The 23,711-nt window shown below is 39.0% G+C and overlaps 3 protein-coding genes across 3 annotated transcripts; 2 read left to right on the top strand and 1 right to left on the bottom strand.

The window, feature by feature from the left end:
- The first annotated feature begins 507 nt into the window (after positions 1 to 507).
- On the top strand, positions 508 to 2,518 carry LOC107798866 (deacetoxyvindoline 4-hydroxylase-like). Its single transcript, XM_016621896.2, has 3 exons — positions 508 to 1,100; positions 1,713 to 2,034; positions 2,123 to 2,518. The coding sequence occupies exons 1-3, from the start codon at positions 562 to 564 to the stop codon at positions 2,366 to 2,368; spliced, it is 1,107 nt and encodes a 368-aa protein (XP_016477382.1). The 5' UTR covers positions 508 to 561; the 3' UTR covers positions 2,369 to 2,518.
- Positions 2,519 to 13,619: 11,101 nt separating this feature from the next.
- Positions 13,620 to 16,003, top strand: LOC107798869 (1-aminocyclopropane-1-carboxylate oxidase homolog 1). The gene is made up of 3 exons (XM_016621897.2): positions 13,620 to 14,443; positions 15,127 to 15,448; positions 15,525 to 16,003. The coding sequence occupies exons 1-3, from the start codon at positions 13,833 to 13,835 to the stop codon at positions 15,768 to 15,770; spliced, it is 1,179 nt and encodes a 392-aa protein (XP_016477383.1). The 5' UTR covers positions 13,620 to 13,832; the 3' UTR covers positions 15,771 to 16,003.
- A 1,199-nt stretch (positions 16,004 to 17,202) lies between these two features.
- Positions 17,203 to 19,441, bottom strand: LOC107798865 (alkane hydroxylase MAH1-like). The gene has a single exon (XM_016621895.2). The coding sequence runs from the start codon at positions 19,288 to 19,290 to the stop codon at positions 17,686 to 17,688; it is 1,605 nt and encodes a 534-aa protein (XP_016477381.1). The 5' UTR covers positions 19,291 to 19,441; the 3' UTR covers positions 17,203 to 17,685.
- Between the last annotated feature and the right edge of the window lie 4,270 nt (positions 19,442 to 23,711).

Genomic DNA, 23,711 nt, shown 5'->3' on the forward strand with positions numbered 1-23,711 from the left:
TATCCTATATAGGGAATCAGAAAAAAGGCAGACAAATCTGGCTGAGAATTAACATGGAGCAGTCTGCACTGCATGCAAAAATAAAATTAAAATCCATACTTTCCAGACGAAGGAAAACAAAAGAGAACCAAAAAATTAACAATTGGCCCAAATACCAGCCCAATAGTACAATTGGTAAAGGGCATGTTCATAACATATATGAAATCATTTGGATTTTGTTCTCTTTTTCTTGTTGAGAGACTTAGGGTGAAATGTGTTTGCTTTTATTTTGTTTTATCGTGGTGAGAAAATAGTAACAGTAGTTAATATCAATTGGTTAACTAGATGAATCTGGTATATTTAAATATTTAACGTATAACTCATTTGGAGTAGAATTGGAGGAAATGGAGAAATCTCTTATTGGATATGATCCAAACCCCTCCATTGTTACTTCAAATTAAGTAATTAAAAAAGATATATGTCTCTTTTGAATGTTGATTCACGAAAGGACAATTGAATTTATGAGCACTATCTAACTTATTTGCTCAAGAAACTTAGCCTACTTGAAATTAAGAACAAAATATGTCCAGCACTGAAGAGTCTCAAGCTGAACTGACAATAGATTATGATCGATTGAACGATTTAAAGGCTTTCGATGATACAAAAGCTGGCGTTAAGGGACTAGTTGATGCTGGAATTGTGGAAATTCCAAGAATTTTTATTAGGCCATGTGATGAACTTGCTGAGGAGTTGAATTTGTGCAAATCAACTCTAAAAGTTCCAGTGGTGGATCTCAGTGGTATAGAAGTCGAAGATCGACGTAAAAAAGTTGTTGATGAAACAAGGGAAGCGTCAGAGAAGTGGGGATTTTTCCAACTGATAAATCATGGTATTCCTTCGAGTGTTTTGGAAGGAATGATTGATGGGACTCGTAAATTTCATGAACAAGATGTTGAACTAAAGAAAGAGTACTATTCGCGTGATCGAACAACAAGAAGAGTTAGATATGAGACTGATCTTCATCTATACAATTCAAAGACAGCAAACTGGAGGGATACATTGAACATTTCTATGATAGTTACTGGTCATATTGAACCTGAAGAAATACCGACAGCTTGCAGGTAACTAACTAATCTATTCTAATACACTTGAATTGCAAGAATTCTTTATCTGTCCTGTTTGATATATGCAGGGTATTTAAGTCTTTGGTATGATGGTTGAAGTTCTTGAACTAAATCTTCAGGTTGATTGATTAGAGATCACTGCCTTAGTGGTCAGTGGTGTATGTTCATTTCAAGTTGAAATTGTTGGGATCGAAATAACATGGTGCATGCGGAAGCCAACAAAGACATCTTTGATAACGATAAATCAGGCATAAAACAAATATATCAGAAGAGACACTCTCATTTAAAGTGGATTAGTAAGTTGACCTACATCAATCTACTAATATAAAAAGAAAAAAACTTATTGAGAGAATAAATTCTTCCCCTAAACAAAACTCTCTGAAAGACTACATTATGGATATTGTTGTTGTTCTTGTGAGAAGTAGAGATCGTCAAGAAAAGGATAAAGCATATTAAGGAGATTTATTCCTTTTAGGAGTCTTTTTCAGCAGAATTCAGAAAATTTTCTGTCTTGGGAGTAAAATTGTTTGACATGTATTAGACAGGAATATCTTAAATCTTTACCAAAAATTGTAACTTTGTAATCTCTGATCTTTTCCCAATGTCTAGGGAAGCATTCCTTGAGTTCATGAATCATGTCAGAAAACTAGGAGAAACTCTTCTTAGCTTACTATCAGAAGCTCTTGGGCTAAAACCGGACCACTTAAATGCCATGGAATGTGCCAAGGGACAAACATTGGTATGCCATTACTACCCGGCATGCCCACAGCCGGAGCTAACTATTGGTACCGATAAACACACAGATCCTGATTTTCTTACCATTCTGCTTCAAGATCAAAGCGGTGGCCTTCAAGTCGTGCATAATAACCAGTGGGTCGATGTTGAACCGATTGAACAAGGTTTGGTTGTTAATATTGGTGACTTTCTTCAGGTTTGCAACAAAACACAACCTTTTTGTCTCGTTTATCCTCATCTTTTACAAATTACTCATTACTTATCTCAATGTGATTTTGTTACAGATACTATCAAATGACAAGTTTGTAAGTGTGAATCATAGAGTTTTAGCAAATCAGATAGGACCAAGGATTTCAGTGGCGTGCTTCTTCACTGGTGTTTTTACACCTCCAAAGATGTATGGTCCAATCAAAGAGCTTATAACCGACGAAAAACCTGCAGTATATAAAGAATTTCTTGTAATTGATTACATCACTGAGTTTTTCTCCAGGCCACTAAATAAGTCTGGTCTTGATCTTTTAAGACTGTGAAGAGTGACCTGGCGCCATGTCGCTAAGCAGCAGTGAACATCATTATATTCCTTCAGAAAAAACTAAAATCTTTATGTAGAATAATGTCCAAGTTTGTGGTTTGCTGTACAATAATGTTTTACTAGAGACTACTAAATTATCTATCTAACAGCATTTTATTATGCTGTTGTTTATTTCAAGCATTAAACAACATATTTTAAACCTCATTACAGTGAAATATTTTGAAGAGGAAACCGCAGAATTTCACTGTGGTGATCCACAAGAAAAGAGAGTGATATTTTGCAGCATGTGAATAGATAGGCCGTTTGGGATGCATTTCCCTACCTTTAAAGTCCTTGTATTACTTGTTCATAGAGAAGTAAAATTTCCAGCATATAATGGTTTTTGGCCGAAGAAAATTATGTTAAAGATCACAAGATTTCCAACCGTTATCGACTAGCTAGGCTTTACATGATCAGATAAGTTTTTCCGAGGGAAGAGACAATGAGACTTGAATGAGATTCAACATCTCTCTGACCAGTGGCGAAAGCAGAATTTTTACCAAAGGGATTCAAAAAATAAATAAAAAAATACGCGAAAAAGCTAAGGGAATTCAGCATGGAAAACAAATTGACCTTATGTACACAATATAATTTTCGGTTGAAGGGGTTCGGCTGAACCCCTTCCGCCCACCTAACTCCGCCCTGCTCCTAACATGCCTGGTTCTTTTTTGTTTTACAAGAGATAAATATTATTAAATGTTTCAATTTTTTTATATTATCTTGTTTACCCGAAAAACGGATAGAGTTGAATTTGTACACAGTTCTAAGAATACGTGATATAATTTAATACAAATCGTAGGGATAAATAGAAATATCAATTGTGGATTACAAAGAACGCTACATAAACGAGGTTGGAAAGAAGACTTTTAGAATTGAGCAAGATGAATCAATGTATAAAGCTTAAAAGAATATCCCTTCAATATAGGAATGTATGATGTTTTTAGTTACAATGCTCTGTCCCCTTTACAGAAATATAGCTATGCTCTTTATAGCGGAGGATCCTACTTTAAATATAATTAAAAATACATAGTGGAAAATCCATGATAGATCAGCTTTTCCCTAATTCCTGCCGGGATTCCTTCCCTTAGTGTGGTTGCAACGGCTCCTGTCTGTGAGATCGAGCTTGATCGAACTTGGTATCGGTCGGTATTATTTTAGAGCTCGATACGGACTTGAGCTCGGTGCTGACTCGGGGTCTGGGCTCGATATCGGCTGGCTTTTGCCCTCAAGCTCGATTTCATAACATCTAAACACAGTTTGATCTGGACCCGAGCTCGATGATGACTTCGAACTCGGTGCTTGATCAGTCCACGAAAATTGAAGCTCATTCGTGTCTTCTTCGGGTCCTATCTCGATATTACAAAGAATTTCTTCGATCCATTATATTTTGACCCCGATCGATAGTACGAATGCCGAAATCTATTTCGACCGTATACAAATAGTTTCCTCGTTTCTCGGGAAAGATGTAGTGAGAAACGATATGATTTCTCAATGGATCGATTGGATATATGCTGACATTTGCATTGAGCCCGACCGTGACGCGTGTTATAACTGTCCGTCGGTTTAGCTTATCAAGGCATTTAATGCATGTCAGACGGTGGTCGGCCACCGCTGATATTGAACCGCCATTGCTTCAATCTATAAATAGTTCTTCCTTTCACCATTTATCGTTTTTACGTCTTCAATCTTCCAAATTTTCTAAATTTCTTTTCGCCTCTTTTGAGTTTACTCCGCAGATCTGTGATTCTTTTCTGCAAAACTTTTCTTCAAAACCACCAAATCTTTGTCACCTTCTTTGAATCCAAAAATGGTGAAGACATCAAAAACCGTCCCCCAAAAAGAAAAGGCTTCTTCTTCCCAATCGGTGGATCCTCGGCCTGAGGAATGCGTTCCGGAGGCATGTGTTCTAACCTCCGATTTCAAACTTGATAAAGGCTCGTCGGTTCCCGGCCGATATGAACCTGTATCGAGATATATTTGTTCGATGACCCGGGGGTACATCGAGTAGATAAAAAATGATTGTAACTGGGGAAAAAAAAAGTGGTAATACTGTCTTCCGAAGAGGATATTACTACTTACGTGAAAGGATTTTTAAGTGTGTACACTTACCCTTTCACGTTAGGCCCCCCTCGACCCCGGTATCGTAGAGTTTTGTCATAAATACCTAATAACCCTCGGTCAGATCCATCCTTCATTTTGGCGGATTGTTATCCTGATCCGATACTTCGTGAACAAAATCGAGGGGATGCCTTTCACCCTCAATCATCAAATCCGTTTGTACCGTCCTCACCCTTTTCGAGGAGGGTTAATAAAACTTCAATGTCGGGCTACCAAGGCCCTATTCTCGAGCATAGATGAGGACAACGATCGAGGCTGGATGGACAGGTTTGTTCGAGTGAGGACTTCGGACCTGATTCCGATCGAAAAGATGCCATTTCTCGAAGAGTGGAACATGAAGCTTAAGTGTAATTCTGTTGTTATCTCTTATTGCTTTGCCTTTCCGTTTCTTTTCTCACCGATATCCCCCTCTTCGTGATGCAGCAGTCCCTTGGATGCCCGGCGCAGTTCCCGATCTTAAGAGCTGGGTACGGGCTCTGGTTTAGACCTCCACATACGCCGAGCGTTCATGGCGTGACTTATCAAAGGGCCGATGGGAAGCAAAAAATCATGGTAAGTCCCTTCCCCGTATTTTTTAGTAGTTCGAACGAGATGCCCCTCATATACATTAATAAATTTTCCCGTATGTAGGTGTAGGCAAGGATGCAGTTCTGAGGCCTCCGTCCGCCGAGGAAGAGGCTTCGGCCTCTGCTCTAAAGTCAATGAAAGAACATAAGAGGAAAAGGGCCTCCGTTCCCGAAGATCCAAAATTGAAAAAGAGGACGGCTCGTAAGCCGAAGGATACCATTCCTTTGACTGTAGAATCGGTTCTACGTCTAAGAAATGAAGACGAAGGAGAAGAAGAAAACAATGGGTCCACGTTGGCAACCCGAGTGAAGAGAAGCACTGATGTCCCGAAGGCGGCTAAATCGATGATGATTCACCAGGCTCTGCCTCGGACCGAGGAGAGATTAGAGGGAGGTTCATGCAAAGTCCCCAAGTCATTAGAGGTCGAGGATGCTTCCTACCGAAGTCAACAAACAGTGGGTATATCGGAAGGGGCCGGTCCTGAAGCTCTCCGAACTGAAGAGAACGCCCCGAGCAAGTCGCTTGGGGAAATAGTAATCAGAGATTCTCCCCCTCTCCCTGCCTTTTTCCGAAGGGGATATTCGAGAAGCCCAAGCTTTGGGGGCCCTAGAGATGAGTCGGTCTCATGAAGGGGATGACCCTTTCCGTGATTTGTTTACGGGGGTCGAGGACACTGCTAGCCCTAGTGATGTGTCGGGCTTTCTCTATGAAGTGTAGCTAGCTTTGAATCGGGTAAGCTCTTAACTCTTTCTGTTGATATTACCACTTTTTATGATTTGATGTTTTTTCCTAATTTCTTCTCTTCTTTCTTCACAGATCGTGGTGGTGCATCGAGAAACATATTCTCGGTCTTGGGCTGAGCAGCATCGGTTAGAGACTGATCTTCAACGGGTCACGGAGGAGAAGAACTCCCTTAAACTCCTCATAGGGCAAAGGGGAGAAGAAATCAAAGACCTCCGAGCCGAGTTGGCCAAGGCTCGCCAAGATCAGGTTGATTTGTCTGAGCAGGTAACGATACTTTTACAAGCGTATGGGCTCATAATCGGAATGATGGCTAAATTTTTGGTCTCGCAACAAAAAATTGAGATGATCGGAAAACTCCGGGAGGAGGTCGATATGATACAAGCGGAGTCCTTGAAGTGAAAGGGAGGCATGGATCGCTTCGCTGCAGAGAAAGAGGTCACTCGAGCCCAACTGTCATCGACCAAGAATCAACTTCAAAGTATGAAGGAAAAAAGCTCTGCTCAAGTAAGAAGAATAGAGGAGCCCGAGGCTCGGTTGGCCTATGAACTTGCTACGGCCAAATCTGATGCCCAAAAGGCAAAGGCCGATGCGGATGCATTCGTGGCCGTTTATCGGGCTGATGCCGAAGTAGCTCAGGTACAAGCAAGAGAGGCAGCCGAGACCACCGACACTCGAGCATATTGGGCTGCTGAACTCACTAAGTGCCGATCTCGGAGGGAGACCCTCGAGGAGATCCATGCTCGAGGTTTTGACCTCACTGGAGAAATAAAAAGGGCTAAGGAGCTCGAAGCCGATGCTGAAGCCTTGGCTTCCGATGATGACGATGATGGGAGCAAGAGCGGATCCGGGAGAGAGGAGGAACCCGAGTGAGAAAAGACTGACCCCGGGGTTAACCAAGAAATTTAGTCCCTTAGTTTCTATTTCGGATGTTGTGAACTATCATGTAAACAATCATGTAAATATATATAAATATCTTTTCTTTTCCTGTCTTGCCTCTGTTTTATTTTGTCTTGTGAATTTATCATTTCATTCATGCCTTATGAATGTTTTTATAAGGCTTTAGGTAATTTAATCGAATTCGGATTTTGTAGCCTTTATAGTGAGTGCTCTTGAGCTCGAAGTAATGTAGCCCGTAGTCTTTAATGATTGAGTGAGTGATTTCTTGAACTCAAAATAAGAGTAGCCCGTAGGCTTTGATTATTGAGTGAGTGATTTCTCGAAATCAAAATAAGAGTAGCCCGTAGGGTTATTTTTCGAGTGAGTGATTTCGTACTCGAAGTAATGTAGCCCGTAGGCTTTGATTATTGATTGAGTGATTTCTCGAACTCAAAATAAGAGTAGCCCGTATGCTTATTTTTTGAGTGAGTGATTTCAAACTCGAAGTAATGTAGCCCGTAGGCTTTGATTATTGAGTGAGTGATTTCTTGAACTCAAAATAAGAGTAGCCCGTAGGCTTATTTTTCGAGTGAGAGATTTCGAACTCGAAGTGACGTAGTCCGTAGGCTTAATGATTGGGTGAGTGATTTCTCGAACTCAAAATAAGAGTAGCCTGTAGGCTTATTTTTCGAGTGAGTGATTTCGAACTCGAAGTAATGTAGCCCGTAGGCTTTGATTATTGAGTGAGTGATTTCTCGAACTCAAAATAAGAGTAGCCCGTAGGCTTATTTTTTGACTGAGAGATTTCGAACTCAAAGTAACGTAGCCCGTAGGCTTAATGATTGAGTGAGTGATTTCTCGAACTCAAAATAAGAGTAGACCGTAGGCTTATTTTTTGAGTGAGTGATTTCGAACTCGAAGTAATATAGCCCGTAGGCTTTGATTATTGAGTGAGTGATTTCTCGAACTCAAAATAAGAGTAGCCAGTAGGCTTATTCTTTGAGTGAGTTATTTCGAACTCGAAGTGATAGCCCGTAAGCTTAACGATTGAGTGAGTGATTTCTCAAACTCAAAATAAGAGTAGCCCGTAGGCTTAGTATTCGAGCGAGTGCTTGCTTGAACTTGTTGATTTTCGGTTGGCAGTCCCCGATTTAAGGGGTAATGGTCGGCCCTTAAGCCTGTTTGCATAATAAATGTCAACATAGAGGAATTTTCCTTGGATATAAGATATCGGTGAAGAAGAAAGGTTTCTTTATAAGTCATTATACATGTATTCGTGTTTTGTGTCAGGGCTCGGGCCAACTATATGAGCATGGTTCGCTTTGACCATTTAGCTCTTACAATTTTTCCTATTGGAACTCTGTTGTCGTGAAGCAACTTTATTGCATCGAACCTCATATATGATGCCCCCACAGTATTCGAGGTCGATTTTAAAGAGGCCTCGGATACTGTCGAATTGTTTTTAAGTTAGCACGATCAATGGTTGTCTCATTAAAAACCTTGCCGAAAAATCCATTTGGGATAAAAACTGGTCTACGGGAAAAAGAGTACAACGCGTGCTTTCAGACCTAGGGCTTCGTACTGAAGGATCCATCATTTCTCCTAATCGGACTCCTGCATGGGTTAGTTTCAAAATATAAATGAATATGTGAGGGTCGTACCTTAGCAGTAGTATCGTTTTAGGTGCGACACATTCCAATTGTTTGATAGGGGTGTGCCGTTTATAATGCTGAGCTTGTAGGATCCTTTTCCGACGTTTTTGAGAACCTGATATGGTCCTTCCTAGTTCAGACCCCAATTTTTCTTCGTTTGGATTTCAGGTGCTGAGGGTGACTTTTCTCAGCACTAAGTCCCCGGGTTTAAAATGGAGAATCTTGGTTCTTCGATTATAGTATCTTTCGATTCGCTATTTTTGGGCGGCCAATCAGACGAGAGCAGCTTCTCGTTTTCATCCGATAATTCGAGGCTAGTATTCATAGCTTCGTCATTTGACTCTTATGTTGTATATCGAAACCTGGCACTGGATTCCCCGACTTCGATCGGAATCAAAGCTTCGGAGTCATATACTAAGGAGAACGGGGTTTCCCCCGTACTAGATTTTGATGTTGTTCGATATGCCCAAAGAACTTCAGGTAGGGTTTCTCTCTATTTTTCCTTAGTGTCATTCAACCTTTTCTTTAGGTTTTGAATGATAGTTTTGTTTGTTGACTCGGACTGTCCGTTCCCGCTAGGGTGATACGGTGTAGATAATATCCTTTTTATTTTGTGGTTTTCGATCAATTTCGTCACTTTGCTTCCGATGAACTGTTTTCCATTGTCGCACACTATTTCAGCGGGTATCCCAAATCGACATACGATATGATCCCAGATAAAGTCTATAACCTCTTTCTCTCTTACTTTTACGAATGCTTGTGCTTCAACCCATTTAGAGAAATAGTCAGTCATAAATAAAATGAATTTAGCTTTACCTGGGGCAGACGGCAGAGGGACGACGATATCCATTCCCCATTTCATGAATGGCCATGGGGATAGGACTGAGTGAAGTTGCTCTCCGGGGCTGATGGATCATTGGCGCAAACCTTTGACATTTGTCACATTTTCGAACAAACTCCTTTGCATCTTTGTCCATATCGATCCAATAATACCCTGCCCTGATTATTTTTCGGACTAATGAATCGGCTCTGGAGTGATTTCCACAAGTACCCTCGTGAATCTCACGTAAGATGTAGTCGGTGTCTCCTGGACCTAAACATACTGCCAATGGACTATCGAATGTTCTTCGGTATAACGTTCCATCTGCAGCTAATGTGAATCGAGCGGCTTTGGTTCGCAGAGCCCTCGAATTTTTAGGGTCCGATGGGAGCTTTCAATTCTTCAAGTATTCAATATACTTATTCCTCCAATCCCAGGTTAAGCTTGTAGAATTTATCTCGGCATGACCTTCTTCGATTACGGATCTCGAGAGTTGAATAACAGTACTCGAGTAGATTTCGTCTTCGTCGACCGATGATCCCAAATTTGCAAGCGCATCGACCTCGCTGTTTTGTCCTCAAGGTACATGCTGTAAAGTCCATTCTTCGAAATGGTGCAAAGTGACATGCAGTTTGTCCAAATACCTTTGCATTCTATCATATCGAACTTCGAATGTTTAGTTCACTTGATTTACCACCATTAAAGAGTCACATTTGGCTTCGATGACCTCCACTCCCAAGCTTTTAGCTAACTCGAGGCCTGCAACCATGGCCTCATACTCGGTTTCGTTGTTAGTCAATCTAATAGTTTTGATAGATTGCCTAATAGTGCTACCCGTAGGCGGCTTTAAAACGGTTCCTAGCTCGGACCACTTCACGTTTGAGGCCCCGTCCGTGAAAAGGATCCATACCCCCGACGATGTACCCGATTTCGACAAGAGTTCTTTTTCGACTTCGGGTACGAGGGTAGGCGTGAAGTCGGCCATGAAGTCCGCTAAAATTTGAGACTTGATGGCCGTGCGGGGCTGATATTTGATATCATACCCACTAAGTTCGACGACCCATTTGGCCAATCGGCCCGATAGTTCGGGTTTACGCAAAATATTATGAAGTGGGTACGTTGTGAATACGCATATGGGGTGACATTGAAAGTATGGTCTTAACTTTCTAGAGGCGCTTATCAGTGCAAGTGCTAATTTCTCTAAGTGTGTATATCTAGTTTCTGCTTCCCCTAAGGTTCGACTTATGGGAAATTGCGTACCTTGCTCTTCTCGAACTAGGACACCACTTACCGCTATTTCTGATACTGCCAAGTACAAGCAAAGCTTTTCGTTAGTTTTTGGAGTATGAAGCAGTGGTGGGCTCGATAGGTATCGCTTCAATTCCTCTAATGCCTGTTGGAATTCCGGGGTTCGAGCAAAATCATTTTTCTTTTTGAGTAGAGAGAAAAATTTGTGACTTCGATCCGACGACCTTTGAGTAGAGAGAAATAAATAGGCCTAAGGCGGCAATCCACCCCGTTAGCCTCTGCATGGCTTTTACACTGTCTACGATGGCGATGGCTTTGATTTTATCGGGGTTGATCTCAATCCCTCGATTTGATACCATGAAGCCGAGGAATTTACCCGAACCGACCCAGAAAGCACATTTCTCGGAGTTGAGCTTTATTTTGTACTTCCTTAAAATCTCGAATGTTTCCTGCAAATGAGCCAAATGGTCCTCTGCGCGCAGGGACGTAAGTAGCATGTCATCAATATAAACTTTCATTGATTTACCTATTTGTTCTTCGAATATCTTATTGACTAACCATTGATAAGTAGCGCCTGCATTTTTTAGCCCGGAGGGCATTACATTATAACAATATGTTCCATACTTGGTTACAAATGAAGTCTTTTCCTGGTCTTCCGGGTTTATTTGGATTTGATTATACCCGGAATAGGCATCGAGAAAAGTAAGGACCTCGTGGCCGGTCGTGGCCGACCATGGCATCGATCATGAGATCGATGTTGGGCAGTGGAAAAGAATCTTTGGGACATGCCTTGTTCAAATTCTTATAATCTATGTACATTCTAAGTTTGTTCCCCTTTTCAGGGACTACAACTACATTGGCTAACCATTCGGGAGATTTTACCTCCCGAATGGACCCTATTTTGAGAAGTTTAGTTACCTCATCCTTTATGAATGCGTGTTTTACCTCGAACTGGGGTCTTCTCTTTTGCTTCACCGATTTGAACCTCGGGTCCAAGCTTAGCCGATGCGTCATTATATCCGGTGGGAATCCTGTTATACCTAAATGGGACCAAGAAAAATAATCTATGTTATCGATAAGAAATTTAATGAGCCTTTTCCTGAGTTCGGGGGTTAATCTCGTCCCCAGGCATAACTTTCGTTGGGGCAAATGCTCGATTAGTACGACTTTCTCCAATTCTTCAATCGTTGAATGGGTAGCGTCGGAATCATGGGGAACCATGAAAGATCGATGGATACATTGATCATCATCTACCTCGATTTTCTGATTTTTCGGTTGGGTTGAAGCTAACGTCTATAATTGCTATTTGGAATCTCGTTCCCTTTTTGAGTCTGATTCCTTTATTGACGAAGGTGAGGATATCAGAATTGTTTCTTTGACCACAAACATTTCCCTTGCAGCCGGTTGTTCTCCGTACACTGTTTTGACTTCCTTTAGTGTTGGGAATTTAAGAATCTGGTATAGGGTCGAAGGTACATCTCTCATGTTGTGGATCCATGGCCTTCCAAAAAGGGTGTTGTACCTCATGTCGCCTTCGATTATGTAGAACTTTGTTTCCTGGATGGTCCCGGCCACGTTTATCGACAGAATTATCTCACCTTTAGTGGTTTCACATGCCATATCGAACCCGTTTAGAACCAGGGTTGCAGGTACGACCTAGTTCTGTAGACCGAGCTGTTGTACCACCTTCGATCTAATAATGTTGGACGAGTTACCTGGATCATTTAACACACGATTAACTTTAGTTTTATTCATACGTAAGGATATTACCAGTGCATCATCTTGAAGACCAGCTTCGTTGTTGATAAGTTAGGCCATTTAATCGATAGTTAGTCGTTGCTAATCCGAAACCAAAGATACTTCCGGAAACAAGAGCAAAATGGTATATTTTTGTGGATTCGTATCAAACAACCACTGTTATCCTTAGCCCTACGGTGGGCACCAATCTGTTTACCAGAAAAACGGATATAGTTGAATTTGTACACAGTTCTAAGGATACGTGGTATAATTTAATACAAATCGTAGGGATAAGTAGAAATATCAACTGTGGATTACAAAGAACGCTAAATAAACGAGGTTGGAAAGAAGATGACTTTTAGAACTGAGCAAGATGAATCAATGTATAAAGCTTAAAAGAACATCCCTTCAATATAGGAATGTATGATGTTTTTGTTACAATGCTCCGTCACAGAAATGTAGCTATGCTCTTTATAGTGGAGGATCCTACTTTAAATATAATTAAAAATACATAGTGAAAAACTCATGATAGATCAGTTTTTCCCTAATTCCTGCTGGGATTCCTTCCCATAGTGTGGTTGCAACGGCTCTTGTCTGCGAGCTCGAGCTTGATCGGACTCGGTATCGGTCGGTATTAATTTAGTGCTCGATACGGACTTGAGCTCGGTGCTGACTCGGGGTCTGGGCTCGATATCGGCTGGCTTTTGCCCCTCAAGCTCGATTCCATAACATCTCAACACAGTTTGATCTGGACCCGAGCTTAATGACGACTTCGAACTCGGTGCTTGATCGGTCCCCGAAAATTGAAGCTCATTCGTGTCTTCTTTGGGTCCTATCTCAATATTACAAAGACTTTCTTCGATCCATTATATTTCGACCCCGATCGATAGTACGAAGACCGAAATCTATTTCGTCTGTATGTACACAATATAATTTTTGGTTAAAGGGGTTCCGCTGAACCCCTTCCGCCCACCTAACTCTGCCCTGCTCCTAACATGCCTGGTTCTTTTTTGTTTTACAAGAGATAAATATTATTAAATGTTTTAATTTTTTTATATTATCTTGTTTACCCGAAAAACGGATAGAGTTGAATTTGTACGCAATTCTAAAGACACGTGGTATAATTTAATACAAATCGTAGGGATAAATAAAAATATTAATTGTGGGTTACAAAGAACGCTAAATAAACGAGGTTGGAAAGAAGATGACTTTTAGAATTGAAAAAGATAAATCAATGTATAAAGCTTAATTTTATATCCCTTCAATATAGTAAACACGCGAAAAAGCTAAGGGGATTAAAAAAAAAAATATTGACCTTAGGTACACAATATAATTTTCGGTTGAAGGGGTCTTCCGTCCACCTAACTCCTCCCCGCTCCTAACATGCCTGCTTCTTTTTTGTTTTACAAGAGATAAATATTATTAAATGTTTCAGTTTTTTTATATTATCTCTTAGAGTTATATTAGTTAAACTTAGCGCAAGACCTGTGCAAATAAGTTTTTTTTTCCCTGGGAAGAGAAGATATCCTTTATTGGGATGAAGAAAGAATTGGGTTGACTAGGCCGAAGTGGTGTAATTTCCTTCTTTTCTTGCTTTCGTGGAGCATAAGATTCCTTAGAAAATTGATAGAATATTTCACAAAAGGACAATTGCATTATTTATGAGCAGCCTGTTGACCTTAACTAACTTATCTGTTAAGAAAAGTTTAGTTTTCTTTAAACTAAGAACAATTATGTCCTGCGCTGAAGAATTTCAAGCTGAATTGACAATGGATTATGATAGATCTAAGGAGATAAAGGCTTTTGATGATACAAAAGCTGGTGTTAAAGGACTAGTTGATTCTGGAATTTTGAACATACCAAGAATGTTCATTAGGCCAACTCAAGAACTTGTTGAAGAGTTGAATCAGTGTAAGTCAACTCTAAAGATTCCAGTGGTAGATCTCAGTGGCATAGAAGTTGAAGATCGACGTAAGAAGATTGTTGATGAAATAAGAGAAGCATCAGAAAAATGGGGATTTTTCCAACTGATAAATCATGGTGTTCCTTCAAGTGTTTTGGAAGGAATGATTGATGGGATTCGTAAATTTCATGAACAAGATGTTGAGTTAAAGAAAGAGTACTATTCGCGTGATCGAATAACAAGAAGAGTTAGATATGAGAGCAATTTTGATTTGTATCAATCAAAGACTGCAAACTGGAGGGATACGTTGAACTTTTCAAGGCTAGTTTGTGGTCACATTGAACCTGAACAAATACCAGCAATTTGCAGGTGACCATCCTCTGCCCTTAAATTGTTACTCTATATCAGTCCTGTTCTACTAGTTGAAATTGGTTAGGAAAGATCAGAACTATTGAATTTTAGTAAGACCAGTTGTAGTTTTTTCTTTTATGTTCTTGGCTTTGCAGAAAATCTTATCTGAGAAGCAGATATGTTTACTTATTTAGCTGTTTTTTTCCAACATAGATCCTTCTGCAGATCTTCCTAATTTAGGTTTACTGTGCACCTCAAGGACACTAGCGAAGCCAGAAATTTCAGTAACGGTGTCAAAATATAAGAAAATAAACATACAAAGAAACTAAGGGGATTCAACATATCGTATATATACATAAACATAAAATTTTGACCTAACTACACTGTAATTTTCGGCGAAGGAGTGCCAATTGACAACCCTTAGATTAAGGTGGCTGCTCCACTGCTCGTGGAGCTTTTCAAGTATTGTAGAGTAGAGATGGTGACATTGTTCACGGCCTGGTATTTTCGTCGAGTACTTAAAGCAACTGTTTGGACAGATGAGCTAAAATCACCGGGCTGAGTTATTCATAGGGATATATGCTTCAGCTGTTTTTCTGTCTTTCAGTAATGGGTACAGACGTACAGTTGTTTGACTACTAGATTAGAATCTCTTGAACTTTTTAAACTTAGTAATCTCTGTTGTTTTTCTTAATGTCCAGGAAAACATCTCTTGAGTACATAAATCATGTCATAAAACTAGGGGAAACTCTTTTTGACTTACTGTCAGAAGCTCTTGGGCTAAAACCAGACCACTTGAAAGCCATGGAATGTGCCAATGGACAAGCATTGGCATGTCATTACTACCCAACATGCCCACAACCAGAGCTAACTCTTGGCGCCGATAAGCATACAGATCCTGCTTTCCTCACCATTCTGCTTCAAGATCAAAGTGGTGGCTTTCAAGTCATGCATAATAACCAATGGGTTGATGTTGAACCGATTGAACGAGGTTTGGTTGTTAATATTGGTGACCTTCTTCAGGTTCGCAACAAAACACAATCTTTTCTGTCTCATTTATTTACGGATTATTACTTATCTCAATCTGATTTTGTAACAGATACTATCAAATGACAAGTTTATAAGTGTGAATCATAGAGTTGTAGCGAATGAGGTAGGACCAAGAATGTCAGTGGCATGCTTCTTCACTGGTGTTTTTGAACCTGCAAAGATGTATGGCCCAGTCAAAGAGCTCATATCAGAAGAAAATCCCCCTCTTTATACAGAATTTACAGTAAGCGATTACATCAGTAAGTTTTTCTCGAGACCACTTGATACGTCTGGTCTTGACCTGTTCAGACTCTAATGAGTGACATGACTATACATCTCTATAGTAAACAGAACAATGTCAAAATTCGTGATTTGCTGCACATTAGTCTTTTACCAACAATGAGTAATAAGAGTGCTTTTGCATTCTGCTTTGCACAACTAAGTAAACTTCTAGCCCTGAAGTTTATAGCCACCTACTTGCATTTTCGTCTTTTTTCACCCAATGTTTTGCTTCATTTCTCTGAACATAGTTTTTACTTCAATCTGTTATGAAGTTGTCAATATATCATCCATGTTGAGCGTCCTGCATTACCAGCTAGTGTCGAACAATGGCGCAGCCAGGAATTTCGCAAAGGGTGTTCAAAATTTAATATATATATATTTATAAAAAGTAATTTTAACTTATTACATAGTATAATTTTCTATATACTCAGTATAATTTTCCGATGAAGGGTCACACTATGTGGCTATGCCACTGTTGTCGATTATTCAATGCATGGAAACATTTTTCACCTCATTATTCAACGCGAATTTTAACTGCATTGGCCGCAAGAGATTGGAGAAAAAAAATAAGAGTGAACGAGAAAGACAGCATTTTGTGTACCATGTGAACAGATTGGATAAAACTTGTTCATTGGGAAGTAAAATTCTCAACAAATGATGGTTTTTGGATGAACAAAATCACATGAAAGATCACAAGATTTCTACTAACAGATAACTATGGTTAGATGGATCAGATGAACATTTAGCTTGAAGTAGGAGTCAATGAGGTACCTCAAGAAATGTTTTCTAGCTCTAGTACTATAATTTGGATCTCAATCATTCCAACCATGGACATTGCTTGACATTAAGCAAAGATAATGAAAAGGATAGGCAATTTGTTTTCCTTTTTGTGAATTCAGTTTCGTAACTCAAAAGTTGTGCGAGCAAAGATGAAAGTCCTTTCCATTAAAACAACTTTCTTTGCTCATATTTTTCTCGGATAGTTCATTTGAAATAGTTTTGTAAAGTTTAGTTATTAATTAATGAGATAAAGTTTCTTTCGAAAAATACTTTTTGAAAAATATTTTTCTGTCATACCAGTGAGTTGTGCGCTATGTTTAGGTCAAGAGGGTTCAACATCTTCATTATAACTGTATTTTCTCAAAGAAAGATAAAATAGACATATACACACAGTATAATTTTTCGACTAAGCGGGTTTATATGAATCTGCTTGATCCCATGTAGGGGCGGTAGGTCCGCCCCTGAGCATGAACAGGAAAAAACTTACAATATTAGGGGGAAAAAGTAGGGTGCCGGGTAGAATTAATAAACACATAGGATAAATGGTAAATTATGATTATTAAATAGTTAATAGTGATATAATGCGCAAAAATATAAATAGCTCTTTTCATCGTTATGTAACAACAGATTTAACAATATAATATAATAAAATTAAAGTAACAATCAAAATAAATATTATTTTTGAAGTAACAATGCAATACATTACAATACAATACAACGCAATACAGTACGGTACAGTACAATACAATGCAATACAGTACAATACAATACAATGCAATACAGTACAGTACAGTACAGTACATACAATACAATACAATATAATACAATGCAATACAGTACAGTACAATATAATACAATACAATACAGTATAATACAGTACATACAATACAATACAATACAAATTGAAACGGAGGGAGTAGTAAATAAGGATATAATGCGAAAAAAATATAAATGGCTCTTTTCGTTGTTATGTAACATCGGATTTAACAATACAACATAATAAAATTAAAGTAACAATCAAAATAAACATTATTGTATTGAAGTAACAATACAATACAATACAACGCAATACAGTACAATATAGTACAATACAGTACATACAATACAATACAATAGTACCTGAGTAGGATATATACACACACACTACACCATAGGGAGATATTGATTAATCACAGGCTGCTTCTTTGAATGAGCCTGACCTTCAAACCATGTTTCATTTTAAGTTGAAGGAGAATAGAAGCACTTGGAAAATCGAGATGTTGACCTTCCACTAGTTGGACTTGGTAGTTGAATATAATGGTAGCTGCAACCATTTTCATCTGAAAAAATGAGATGTCCTTTCCTAAACAAGTCCTTGGACCAGCATTAAACACTGGAAATTTGAACGATGGCTCGTGTTTGATCTTTCCTCGGCCACCAGAAATCCACCTCTCAGGCTTGAAATCCAAGCAATCATTTCCCCATAGTGTTTCCATCCTTCCCATTGTATAAAATGATAGTATCACTCTTTTGCCAGGACACAGATGATGACCACTAGGAAGGATGTCAGTTTCAGTTGCAATTTTGTGCTCCAAAGGAATTGGTGGGAACAACCTAAGAGATTCACACAATGCACCATGTAGATAAACCAGTTCACGCGATTCTTGTACGTTGAAAAACCTAAGATTTTCATCTTCTTTGAGCTGCAATATTTCTTGAATCTCATCCCTGATTGTTGTTTGTACCGAGGGATTTTTAGCAAGGAGCCAGAAAAACCAAGTGAGAGCTGAACTTGTGGTGTCTTTCCCAGCAAACATCAAATTCATGCAAGTATCCCTGAGAAATTGTTTTGCATTATTATTTTCCAAATCTGTATCAACAATATTCTTCATAAAAAGACTGTTGTATGCTTTCATACAGGCAGTCAGGAAGTCGAAATCCTCATCTTCTTCTTCGATAAAACCTGATCTTCTTAGCATCTCTTCTTGCTTTCTTGAAATACAAGAATATATGAGCTGATCAAAAGCCTTCCAAGCTTGACTTAGCTTTTTCTCTTTACCAACGCGGAGCCATTTTTGCAATTTCCAACAGCTTTCAGGCATTATATGTCTGTACAGAATGGCATCCCCGGCGTCCTGGAATGCATTTTTAAATAGAGAATCAGTAGGTAAATCAATGGACAAGCTACCTGGATCATGGTCAAGTAACAATTTGCTGATAGTGTCAAAAGTGAATCTCTGAAAAATATCTTGCAAATCAAAACAGGATCCTTGTTTAGCGAAATTGTCAAGAACTGGTTGCAGTCCTTTTACAACCTTGTCCCACACATTCCTCTCTAGGCAACTAAGGAACTTGGGATGGCTCATTATGGAAATAGTGATCTTCCTCTGAACTTCCCATAATTCGTTATCCACATTGAAAATTCCATCTCCCATAATGTCAAACATTTTCTTATATTCGGAACCTTTAGGATAGTTGTTGAAGTTTTTACTTAGCATATGGTGGAGGTTAACCGGATCGCTGCTGAACAACATGTTTAAGTTGGAGAAAACAGGCCCTTTGAACTCAAAAATTCCTTCACTTTCGATAAGGATCTCTGTAACAAATTCATGGAGACGATGAGTATTCCGAAGAAGCCCTGGTAACATTCCTATGAGAGGCCAATTTGTTGGTGTGACTGGTTTTTTGGACCATGTAATACCTCTAAGATAGATTAATAGTATAGAATAAGTTAAATACAAGATCAGTACTATATATATAATGACAAGAGTAAGTGAGTATTCAAGGATACCCATTTGGAGTAGCTGGGCGTTACTATGACACAAGGAAATTACAACATAGCGAAAGAAACAACAACATACCTAGTGTATTCCCACGAGTGAAGTAACAACGAAAGAAACAAAGAGTTAAATTTATAGGTGAGATACAGAGAACATTCAAGAGAAGCTAAATCTTAATTCATTGTGAAATAAAGGTGAGTATATTGTCTGTATTTATACACAAGCAAACTGAAGAAAATAAAAAGGATCAAATTACTTGCAACTAATATAGAGCTTATTATTTTTACAACCAAAATCCCAAGAATCATGCTAACTTAATATAATCCCAAGAAGCATTCTAACATAATTAATATACTTCCAAAGATCTTGCAAGCCAAATATAATCCCAAGAATCATGCTAAATATATGGAAAATTGTTGATAATGTTAAACAATATCATCAAATGTTTCTATCAGGACAGTGATAAAACTAGAGAATTAAGACGTGAGTACAAATTCCATTAAGAAGACCGGTGAAAATAGCACCGGCTAGCCAGTTTTTGGACTGGTAATTGAAAAATAGCTAGCGTTTGCAAAGTTATTAAAAAATATCCACCGTTTTGCTGAAACACGGAAAGTTTCAACATAACATGCTGGACTATAGAGCTCTTGCGTATAAACTTTCAGCATATTATGTTGGAACTTCAATACATTATGAAATTTCAGAATATTATGCTGGAATATCATGTGTAAAAAATTCGAACTCCAACATATTATACTAGAATTTTTCCGGATTTATAAGGGTTATTCTGTTTAGATTTTATCTTTAAATGTAAAAATGAGTAAATTTCGATTACTTTTGAAACTGTGACTACTTTTCAACTAATAGTTGTAAATCTAGCTATTTCTATTTTTTTCTTGAAGACCTGAGTAGATGTTTCTACTTGAGTACAAAGAAATATATCATGCTAACCGAATATGACCCCGAAAATCTTGCTAACCAAATATAATCCCAAGAATCATGCTAACATAATATAATTCCAATAACTTTGCAAGTCAAATATAATCCCAAGAATCATGCTAACATAATATAATTCCAATAATTTTGCAGGTCAAATATAATCTCAAGAATCATGCTAACATAATATAATTCCAATAATTTTGCAGGTCAAATATAATCCGACGAATCATGCTAAATACATCTTAACAGGAAAATTATTACAATGTTAAGACTTGGGTATAAATTCCGTTAAGACTTGACTAGAAGACTACGTTTCTACTTGAGTACAAAGAAATATATCATGCTAACCGAATATGACCCCGAAAATCTTGCTAACCAAATATAATCCCAAGAATCATGCTAACATAATATAATTCCAATAACTTTGCAAGTCAAATATAATCCCAAGAATCATGCTAACATAATATAATTCCAATAATTTTGCAGGTCAAATATAATCTCAAGAATCATGCTAACATAATATAATTCCAATAATTTTGCAGGTCAAATATAATCCGACGAATCATGCTAAATACATCTTAACAGGAAAATTATTACAATGTTAAGACTTGGGTATAAATTCCGTTAAGACTTGACTAGAAGACTACGTTTCTACTTGAGTACAAAGAAATGGTAATTTGCTTGGTGATCACATTATTTCTTGAGAAGTTGTCCTTGATTTGTTACCTCCTGGTTCTCTTGAACAAAAGCAATATGTTACAAATAAATAAATAAAGATTAAGCAAACTCAATAACTCACTTACCGGTCAATTTAACTCCTTTCACGTAATGTTTATTATTATTATTGCTTTCGGTTGAAGTACAGATAAATCTTCCTAAAGAAAATTATGTGGAGGATTGTTTTGAAGATATGCTTCTTGTCTAATCTCAATTAAACCAATCATAAAATGTATATGCAAATTCTCCCTGTACTGCAAACCCTAAAACTAATCTTTTTGCATGTACAAGACATATATCAGTCATTTTTTGGACTTCATGATGTTGGGAAGAGAAAACATATACACCCATTCCAAATATACTCCAATACACTTGAACTAAGAGGAGCAAGCAAACTCAAGTACAAAACGATGTGTGCAGCCAATTCAGAGGCAGAGCCAGGATTAAAGTTAATGGGTTCTAAATTAAGAATTTGTACATATTTATTAGATTTCTTAAGACAAATACAAAGTTTGGACCAAAATTACTGGGTTCGGCCAAACCCATAACATAGATACTGGCTCCGCCCCGGGCCAGCCACGGGCAAAAGAAATTAAGGGTGGGAGACTTGGTAGTAATTGGTATAACAAATTTCAGACGAACTCTTGAACAGAGTTGCCTACAATTAGTAGACAATTTGGACTAAGGAATTTATTATTTGTCGAAATTGACATTTTATTTATAAGAAGTTTAAAGATATTGTTTCATGTTATTATAACTGTGATATTCCTGCTTTTAGAGACTGTGTACGGTCAAAATCGATTCTCAGTCATAAAGACCGGTCGAGACAATGACGTTTAAATCGAAGGGTATCCACATGACAAGCTCGGACCAATTCCGAAGTAGGGACGTCGAGTTTCGAGCTATAAACGGCAAAACTCGATATAATTATCGAGCCCGTATCCGAATCGGACTACGGGACAACATCGATCGATACAGGCCCCGAATATCGATGCCCCAAGGCAGAACCGAGCTCGAACCAAGACTGGGGGTTCGATCTAACACCGAGCTCGAGCCAGTGCCAAGCTCGCAGACAAGAGCCGTTACAACCGCACTGAGGGAGAGAATCTTGGCGAGAATCAAGGAAGAGACAAACCATCATGAGTCCTCCACTATATGTATTATTGTATTATGTTGTTATAGATAAAGCAGTGATACTCTACTATAAAAAGGGGGATAGACTGCAATAGAGGCAAGTCCTCCAAGATACATTAAGATTTCATTGTGCTTGTTTTTCTAACTTATTTCAGTCCTCTCGTCTATCATTCCCATTTTATAGCAAAAATACATGTATTGTCATTTTGTATCAAAGGAATTCGCATGCCCTTAGAACCATATCTAAATTTAACGTTATCCGATTTTTCGGGTAAACAGTTTGGCGCCCACCGTGGGGATAAGGGTAACAGTGATTGTTTGATATAAATCTACAGTACACTCCAGCTTACAACTTCAAAATGGCTCTACCTATCGACCTCGAAGCCGGCCTTCAAGATGAAACCAACAACTTGGCGCCCGGGGCCGAAAGGCTACCAGACGACGGCAACGAGGCTCGAATTGAAGAACCCAAAATTCGAGCCGAAGTACCATTGGATATCAATTCACAAATAGCTCTAGAAGTGAATCAGCGTTCTGAACTGGAAAGAAGCGTTCAGGGCGGTGCTCGACGCATAGCCCGAGACACCTACAGCACGGGGGAAATCGAGGCCAGCTTGCCTATGATTTTCGAAATGTTACAAGCCCAACAAACAGCGATAGCTCAGTTGCAGAGCCGAACTCATATGCAAAGCGGGGCGAACTCCAATCCGCTTCTTCGAGAAGTCACCCCCAGAACAGAGCCCGTCGTAGTGAAATCAAACGAGCAGGAATCGGGGACCGCTCCTAAAATTGCTAAATTGCTCGAGGAACTCACAAAATGAGTCAAAGCCAACGACAAAAAAATGAAAACGTATAACGCTAGGGTTGATCAAATCCCGGGGGCTCCGCCAATGATAAAAGGGCTCGATTCGAAAAAATTCATACAAAAGCCTTTTCCCTCGAGCGCGGCCCCAAAACCAATCCCCAAAAAATTCTGTATGCCCGAAATTCCCAAATATAATAGTACGACCGATCCTAATGAACACGTCACCTCCTACACATGTGCCATCAGAGGCAACGATTTGGAGGATGATGAGATCGAATCCGTGTTGTTGTAAAAGTTCGGAGAGACCCTCGCAAAGGGAGCAATGATCTGGTATCACAACTTACCACCAAATTCCATTGATTCTTTTGCCATGTTAGCAGATTTGTTCGTAAAAGCACATGCTGGTGCCATAAAGGTTGCAACAAGGAAATCAGATCTCTTCAAAGTAAAACAAAGGGGTAACGAAATATTGAGGGAATTCGTATCCCGATTTCAAATGGAACCTATGGACTTGCCACCGGTCACAGACGATTGGGCCGTACAAGCTTTCACCCAAGGACTGAACGGGCTAAGTTCGACAGCATCACGTCGGCTGAAATAAAATTTGATCGAGTACCCAGCAATAACTTGGGCAGATGTACACAACCGATACCAATCAAAAATCAGGGTTGAAGATGATCAATTGGGAGCTCCGTATGGGCCCTTACGTCAGAACCACACAACCACTAAAAATCAGAGGGAAATCAACAGAGAACAAAGGTCGAACAGAGACCGATACCAACCGTACGACACAGATCGGATGAACAACGGTTCAGCACGTGATGCGGTTTGGAACAACCGA

The sequence above is a fragment of the Nicotiana tabacum genome, chromosome 14 (genome assembly GCF_000715075.1).
Source record: "Nicotiana tabacum cultivar K326 chromosome 14, ASM71507v2, whole genome shotgun sequence".
NCBI classification, from domain to species: domain Eukaryota; kingdom Viridiplantae; phylum Streptophyta; class Magnoliopsida; order Solanales; family Solanaceae; genus Nicotiana; species Nicotiana tabacum.